Raw genomic sequence first — 8,066 nt, 5'->3', positions numbered from 1 at the left:
TACCTGAGGACCTGCTGATAGCATCATTCTGGTAAGGTCCTTACTGGATGTCCAAACACAGAAAATCCACAGATAGCCCGTGGTCAAGAACAGGAAAATGCTACTCCAAAGCAAAGAGGAAATTGTGGGGGTGTTGGCAGCCACCATTTTCTTATTAAATCAAATTATTAGTTTAAAATATTTGTGGTTTGGTTAAACACATCTGAAGAACTCTACCAACTCTCTGGTGTCCATGGCTGATCCCTATGCTCCTGATTTCCCAGTAGTGTTCCCATAATTCTTCAGACAACAGCAAACATCTGTGAACCCAGCATGAAGCATTTCTTTTCACCTGAGTTTGTGAATTTCCAAATCAGAACAAGAGCAGGAGTTTTTATAAGGATTAGGACAGAAAAGAAAAGAAATTATTCATATTTTTGTTCCCCTAGTCACCACATGTCTTTTTATCTTAAAAATAAAGCTGTAGGCAAAAGGTATGGTTAATGCTATAAGAAAAATTACCAACTTTTCACTGTATCTAAGAATGGAACACTAGTTTTATTGCACACCTTTCTGTCACAGCTGACTAATTGCCGCGTGCCTCAAAGCGATCCATGTACCAAAGCAAAGATGGTGAATTCAGTCTGTTACTTCACACAACAAAGGGGACCCTGCGGTCTGATTAAGAGTGTGGAGTATACCACCCTGGATCACTCCAGTGCCCACTAACCCACTGGACAGAGTGTAAACAACAGGGTCCTTATCTGTGAAGGAGGGAGACTGGAGAATCAGCTCGAAAAAAGACACAACAAAGAGGAGGAGGCCAGCAACAAGAGAGAGACCTGGGAGGACAGAAGATAAAAAAAGCAGAGTGGAGGGAAATGATGTAATTATATTTTAATGACAGTAATAAAAATATGAACAATGGAAGGATCTAGATATGGACAAATATTTTTTAAGACCCTATTTTGGCAGTTGGTACGGTAAAGAAAATGTTCAAAACCCAATGAATGAATATAGCCACTAGAATCAGGAAAATGAAAGAAGTGATTTCTTCCCTGGAACTCAGAATGCATCTCTGTCCTCCTATTTTAGGATTTCTAACATCAGAACTATCCAACAATCTATAGGTATCGTTTTAGGTCTCTGAGATTGTGGTGGTTTTTATAGTAGAATTAGAAAATAGATTCAATATGGGCAGCATTAACTGACTTAGGGAGTTAATAAGAATAACAAGAAGTTCTTAATAGAACAGGAAGTTGTGGCAAGTTGGAGTGAGGTAGTAAATGGATGTGGTTAATTTGCATTGTATACATCTATGAAATGTTCAAAGGATAAATAGTATTATTTAATGAAAAAATAAGTTATTCAATTAAAATTTGAATATTTAATAAGTAATATCCCACACATAGAAGCATCAAATTTACAGTGTTTGAAAGAATTTAAAAGCTAACCAAATGTCCATACCTCTATCCATACATATAACATCTGTTAAGTCTACTAGGTCGTGGGTAGCACGTTCATTTCACGAGACTGGAATATGATAGGTGTGGCCAGCTCTCTTTTTTGGTCCTTTTTGTGAAACACTATTTTTTAAACATGAAAGCTGCTAGCACTTCATTTTAGCTTGTGTTTTTAAAAGTCCACTAGCATAACAGAATGGATATTATAAACCAGCCTCCCTAATGCTACAACCCTTTAACACAGTTCCTCGAGCTGTGGAGACCCCCAGCCATAAAATTACTTTGTTGCTACTCCATCCCTGTAATTTTGCCACTGTTGTGAGTTGTGATGTAAATACCTGATGTGCAGGACGTCTGATAGGAGACCTCCAAGTGGGTTGCAAACCACAGGTTGAGAACCCCTCGTCTAGATCCTGGTTCATAGATACTCAGCTTTGGCACTGTTGACATTTGAGGCCAGATAATTGTTGTGGTGGGTGACAGTTATCCTGGGCATCGTAAGATAGTTAGAGCATCATCAGGCTCTGTTTATATGCCAGCAGCATTAGAAGTCCAGAATTGAGAACAACAAAAATGGCACTAGGTCCTCACCGTTGTCCTTTGGGAAACAAGCATGCCCCAGTCTGAAAACTACTTCCACAATTTGCTGGTAACCCTTTCAGCATCCCCAGGGACATTTGCATGTTTTTGGAAAACAACATAAATGGGTATTTACACAAAATCCATGCTTATGTGTAAAGAACGTCAAAATATCAAGAAGGCATTCTCTAGGATACATTTGTTTTTCCTGCTGCCAGGGCTCTGCCCTTGATTTGTTATCTTTTTCATCCCCCAGGCCACCCATCTATACTTTGTTGCTGTTTGCAAGGCTCTGTGCTTGGCACTCCTGCCTGAGTCTAACCACCTGGCTTTAACTTTCTCTCTAGCCTCTATTAATAAAGTATCATCCACCCAGCCAGACCTCCTCAAACTACCCCATTAACAGCATACCAACACACCTTTGCAAAGTCTGTGTAATGTCTGTGTTACCCAAGTTCTATATTCTTTCCCAACTTCTGGCCTCTGGAGCTTATGTTTGTATTTTTTATACATTCTGTGATACTTAAAATATGTTATAATATGAAAAGTCACTTGAACACTAAATAAGATTTAAGAAATATTAAATTCATATCTACTTATAATAAAAGTATTAAGCTATAAAATTAAGTCATTAACTCATCAAATTTGACTAAATTGTCACAACACGAATATTTTTCAAAAGATATATTTTAATGATGAAAAACAGCATTTAACACATATTCTTTATGATATTAAGCATGTGCTATCAAATATATAAAGTAAAACTGATAGGAACATGATTTGTTTTATAAGGAAGGGCCTGAGATTTCAGTTTCCTAAAAACGTTGAAGAAGTTCACCTTAGGAAAAAAACGCTTGGGAGCAGAAGGCATCTGAGTCACAGTGATTTGAGATGGAAAACAGCAAGGCATTGTTAAAGCCGTCCTAACGCAAACCTTCCTGCCAACAGAAGGGAGGATGCTCAGAAGCTCTCGTGTGTTATGACAAGTTTGGCCAGCTGAATAATAAAATTCCTTCCTCAGAAACCTCCCTAATATAGTCTTTTACTTTTAGGTCATATAAAAAGCAAAATAACATATGACAATTTTTTTAAAAGGTAGAGGAGAAAGAAGAGGAGGAGGAGGAAAAAGAAGAGAAGGAGGAAGACAGGAAGAAGGGCTTATTCATAAAATACTGTTTGGCAGAAGAAAATCTTCTAAAGCCAAACAACAAAAAGTAAACAACAAATCAGCAACAACACAGTGGGGCAGCTGCCCTGATGTGGCTACAATATTTGCTGGTTTCTCTGAAGCTCAGATTACCACCTGCTGGAGTCCCAGCCCAGAAACCAGCCTGTGAATGTAGGTGGCTCATGGCCTTGCTTTATGATGACAATTGGTGTCCTCTTGTCTCTTCCAGAAGGGTCTGTCTCAAGGTACATTTTGGCTAAAAAAATTTGAAGCAACAAAAGTTCAGTTAGTTTCAGTTAAACTGATATACATATATATGCATATATGTATGTATGTATATATATATATATATATATATAGTGAAAATTCTTTCATACAAGTAAAGAATTAAATTCCTTTTGCCCCAAGTAGCCAAATATGAACAGTCTCCAATTGTTTCCCTCATCTGCCATGGAAAGTACCATTATAAAGTCTCACTGTTACTTGAAAGAATTCCAAACTTTATGGAATTATCCTAATGATAAATTTACTGTGACACTTTAGTAAATAGAAAAGTATGACCAAAACTTTTCAGAAATAAGCATACTCTACATTTCACAAAGAACCATATTCTAAATTAGGCAACAGAACAGTTTTCCTGTATCTGTCATGAAAGCCTTCCACTTTAAAAGGTGCTATTACTCACGTTCTGACAACAGACGGACATCTCAGATTTGATATGAATTTTGGAAGACAGGGGAGGGGAGGGGGACTGGGCCAGCTGGGTCACTGCTACGGTGTCCCAGCACAACTTACCGGACTTCATTGATTCCTTTTTCTCAACTTCATTGGCATCTTTGCCAATCCAGATGAAGATCTGAAAGGAGAATGAGAGCACGAGGTGCATAGGAGTGCTGATTGGAGCTCTGCTCACACTACCCACTTTCCCTTTAGCACCCACACAGGGAGGAGGTGAAGGTGGGGTCTGGGGAAGCCCTGCGGCAGTTTCAGGGTTCTCTCTCACCAGGAGACCCTCTGTTTTTCTGAGGGACCCAGCCTCTCTGACTACAGTTTACGCTTGAACACGTTCGCATGGGGTGTTCTAGTTATGAAGTGAGCTTGCTGGCTTTCTTTATCTCTTTCTTTCTTCCACAGGATCGGCAGCTTCCTGAATGCCTTTGCATCCATCTGCTGGGCCTGCCTGGCATTCACCTCCATCCCAAGCTGTGAGTGAACAGCAGGGACTGCCTGTAGGAGCAGGGCTTGTTTCTGGGTGTCTTTGGGAATCCCTGGCTTCCACCTAGTGCTTCCTTGTAGAATAGTGCCCAGTGAAACTCCAATAAAGTACTATCATGTTCAGTACTTAAATATCAAGAGTTTGAATTTTATTGAAAACATTACACATCCGGTCTGTAATGTGTATATATCTGTTCCTTTGACAAATGTGTGGGTTATTTTAATGCTGAAGCACTCTCCTGAGTTTACATTTAAGTCACCCTATAGTCATCTGGCAGAGCAACTTTGGTCAAATTAAGTTTTCATAATGTTCTAATTCACACACAATGTGCTGGAGCAGAGAAGTCACCATGACAGAACAGTATCTTGGATAAAAGAGATAACGAAATTAAATACAGTACTGGGAGAAAATAGGATTGAATCCCCGGTTCAAATATGTTCCTCGAAGAGCCAATACCCAGAAACGATTTGCTGAGCGGCTTAGCTCAACAAACCAATTTAAAGGCTCAGTGGTTCAGAGTGCTTGTTTGGTTTCTAGCACCCACGTGGTGGCTCACAACCATCCATTACTTCAGTTCCAGAGCACCTGGGGTCCTTTTAAGACTGCTGCAGCCAAAACACTCATGCAAATAAAATAAGCACTTCTTTTAAAATATTTTGTTTAGATTTTTTTATTACTATGTGTATGAGTGTTTTGTCTAGATATGTGTGTGTGTGCACCATATGTGTGCTGGGTGTCCAAGTTGGGGTGAGCTTCCAAGGTGCTGGGAACTGAAACCGGGTCTTTTACAACAAGCGCCCTTAACCGCTGAGCCCATTTTCCATTCCCAAATACTTCTTAAAAAGAAAAAGGCAGGGTGCGGGGAGGAAGGAAGGAAGGAAGGAAGGAAGGAAGGAAGGAAGGAAGGAAGGAAGGAAGGAAGGAAGGAAAAGAAAAGGATCTGAAAACAAGTTAACAAGTTTGTGGCTGACTCTAAAACTAGGCTTAATTTGTTGTTTTATATATTGATTGTTCTATATAATTTGATTCTTAGCATACATGGTTGTCCTTCTCACAGTTGTTAATTTACATAAAGATTTTAAAAGACCAATATAGAGAGAGTCAAGTCAGCATTGATTTTCTCCTAAATTAAGACCTATAAAATAGTATGTTTTTTTGCTACTTAGATTCAAACCTATTCTATGCCTGATGTTTTTCCCCAAGGGATGGGTTCCTTAGGAAATTTTGTCTAAATTCTCAATATTTTGGTCTTGAAAGGGTTAGACTAACTTTGTAACCTGTATGTCTTCTAAAGCCTATAGTTTTGAGTTTTAGGTTCAGGTTAAGCTAAAGCCTCTTAGTACCTTTCCAGAGAATGGAGAAATGTAACCCTATCTGTGAGGACAGATAGGAAAAAAAAGCAAGCAAGCAATGACCTTCACTCAGCAAAAAGAACGACCAGACCCTTGCCTTCAAGATAGTGTTTCTTAGCAAACAACCTAGACTACTTCTGAGTAGCTTTTGACCTCCAGCCAAAAGTCTGCAGCCTCTAATCTTCAAGGATGAGCTAACCACCCCCACCTTAAATTGCAGCTGCATTCACACTTGGCAGGACTGGCCAAGCTTGAGCACCTAAGACTAACCAATTATCTTAGTTTATAACTTCCTCATCCAATCCTAAATTGCCAAAACTACAACTTCAAATTTCCCGCAATTTTTCTTTTAAAAACCTAAAAGCCTTTGTCTCCCAGTGCTACTCTTTGCTGACCGGCAGGGGTGACCCCATTGCGCAATGGTTAATAAACCTCTTGCTTTTGCAACGAGTCTTGGTCTGGGGGAGTTTCTGGGAAGGGCGCCATCTTGAACTCCTGAGCTGTGAGACCAGTCTCTCTCATGTTCATGTACTTATTATTAATGTAATGAATACACAAATAAATTAACTGTGAGTATAGTTTACACATAAATAAAAAAGTTGACTCTTTTTTGTCTAAAGCTATAAAATGTAGGAGCTGTAGAATTATTTTTATATTAAGAAATCAACTTGTCCTATACATGAGTTTTGTTACTAAACTCTATGAAATTTCTCTTGAGTACAGCCTAGAGACCCATTTCTTATCTGAATTGCTATTTCTCAAAGCAAGTAATGTCTGTTCCCAACAATCCCTCGTTATGGGCAAAATATAGCTCTACCTGTTCCCAGGCATCAAGTAGCATGACGTCATCTTCTGCCAGGTCATCCTGGGTGAACTCTCCCGGAACTTCTTCAATCTGAAATGTTTGAAGAACTTTGTGACCAAACAGTGCAGCAAGAAAGCTTATGGTACACAGTAGACTGACAAGGGTGATTAGTCCATTTTTTCTTAGTTTGCAGTAATAGGTTTATCTGTGTAATAAAGGACCACAAACTGATGGTTCAGCCTGGCCAGCACAGTACTTAAAATCAACACAGTGTCTGCACACCGTTAGGATGGACACAGACAGTCAGTGTGAACACAGCTCCTCTGAAACTGCGGTTTCCCAGGACAAAGGCGTCACACGTTCTGTTGCCTGCCTAGCCTCAAGAGTTTGATATACTGGTCTGGGCATGAAGTTATCTTCCTTTTATAAGTCAATGTCATTTTGGTAAAAGTCAGCGGATCTGTTTATTTTAATGCATCAGCAAGTTTAATAAGGCGGCATAACATCATAAAGGCAATTGTTGTTTTTGTTCCTAGTGGAATTTTGTTTTCTACCATTAGATGGTAATTGAAGTACTGCATTACCAATATGACACATTAACCTGTCAAAGTTTTTAGCGATTTCTTAAATTCTTCCTCTTAAGGAGGGTTTAGATTTTCGTTCCCACTTCCTTGCACCCTCCCTCTGAGGGGTCACGTGGATGGAGTTGACATAGGCATCTGCCAGTCTATATCAGCAGATGTGACTTAGTAGGGCTTCTGTACTCCTCCCTCTGTCACAGGAAAACAGGCAGAAGCTCTGGGCTGAGCCCAGACTAGAACAAGCTAAGCAGGCACCTGCACCTTCCTACATGCTTGCTGTGCCCTGAGAAGATCCTGAAATCCTTGAAACAACCACAGCAAAAAAGCGAACGCAAAGCAAACCAGACAGCAACCTAAAATATTCAGAGAGGAATAAATTACCTTATATTGTCTTTTTGTTTTAAATATTGTTTTTAAATATGTGTGTATGTGTGGGATAAATGTACATGACACATGAGGCCCTAAAAAGCCAAAAGCAGGTGTCTTGGATTCTCGGGATTTGGATCTACACCTGGTTGTGAGCTGACTGATGGGAGTGCTGGGAACTGAACTTGGGTTTTAGCCCAAGTATGTGTTTTAAACCGCCGAGCCATCTTCCCAAGCCTGAACTGTCTTCATGTGTGTCAGGGAAACTGCGTCAGTGACATCTCAGCTCTACAGCTGCCTAAAGAAGACCTGCATAGGGACCATACTATTCTATGTGCCAACATGGCTGGTGAAGGCCTTACCCCTATATGAAGAGCTACAGGAAACTCATGGCTACTGAGACAGGAAAAATCAGCTTTTCCCAAGGATGAGCCCCTTTGTATCCAATCCCAAGCAGTCAAGCAGCTATAACATATGTACATACAAGCAACACTAAATGAAGCTAAGGTAGTGTGTGTGTGTGTGTGTGTGTGTGTGTGTGTGTGTGTGTGTGTGTG

General features: G+C 39.9%; 1 protein-coding gene across 1 annotated transcript in view; it reads right to left on the bottom strand.

Annotated features, from left to right (window-relative positions):
- Window positions 1–2,690: 2,690 nt before the first annotated feature.
- Window positions 2,691–8,066, bottom strand: part of Scin (scinderin) — a 65,072-nt gene continuing 59,696 nt past the window's right edge. Inside the window, exons 15-17 of the mRNA XM_055621542.1 lie at window positions 6,575–6,652; window positions 3,985–4,045; window positions 2,691–3,445 (exon numbers count right to left, since the gene is read on the bottom strand). Of these exons, the coding sequence (XP_055477517.1) occupies window positions 3,318–3,445; window positions 3,985–4,045; window positions 6,575–6,652 (267 nt within the window). The 3' untranslated portion in view covers window positions 2,691–3,317. The remainder of the gene's footprint in view (window positions 3,446–3,984; window positions 4,046–6,574; window positions 6,653–8,066) is intronic.

The sequence above is a fragment of the Psammomys obesus genome, unplaced genomic scaffold, assembly GCF_907164565.1.
Source record: "Psammomys obesus unplaced genomic scaffold, mPsaObe1.curated_primary_1811, whole genome shotgun sequence".
Classification (NCBI taxonomy): Eukaryota; Metazoa; Chordata; class Mammalia; order Rodentia; family Muridae; genus Psammomys; species Psammomys obesus.
This window is presented reverse-complemented; position numbering and strand designations above follow the sequence as displayed.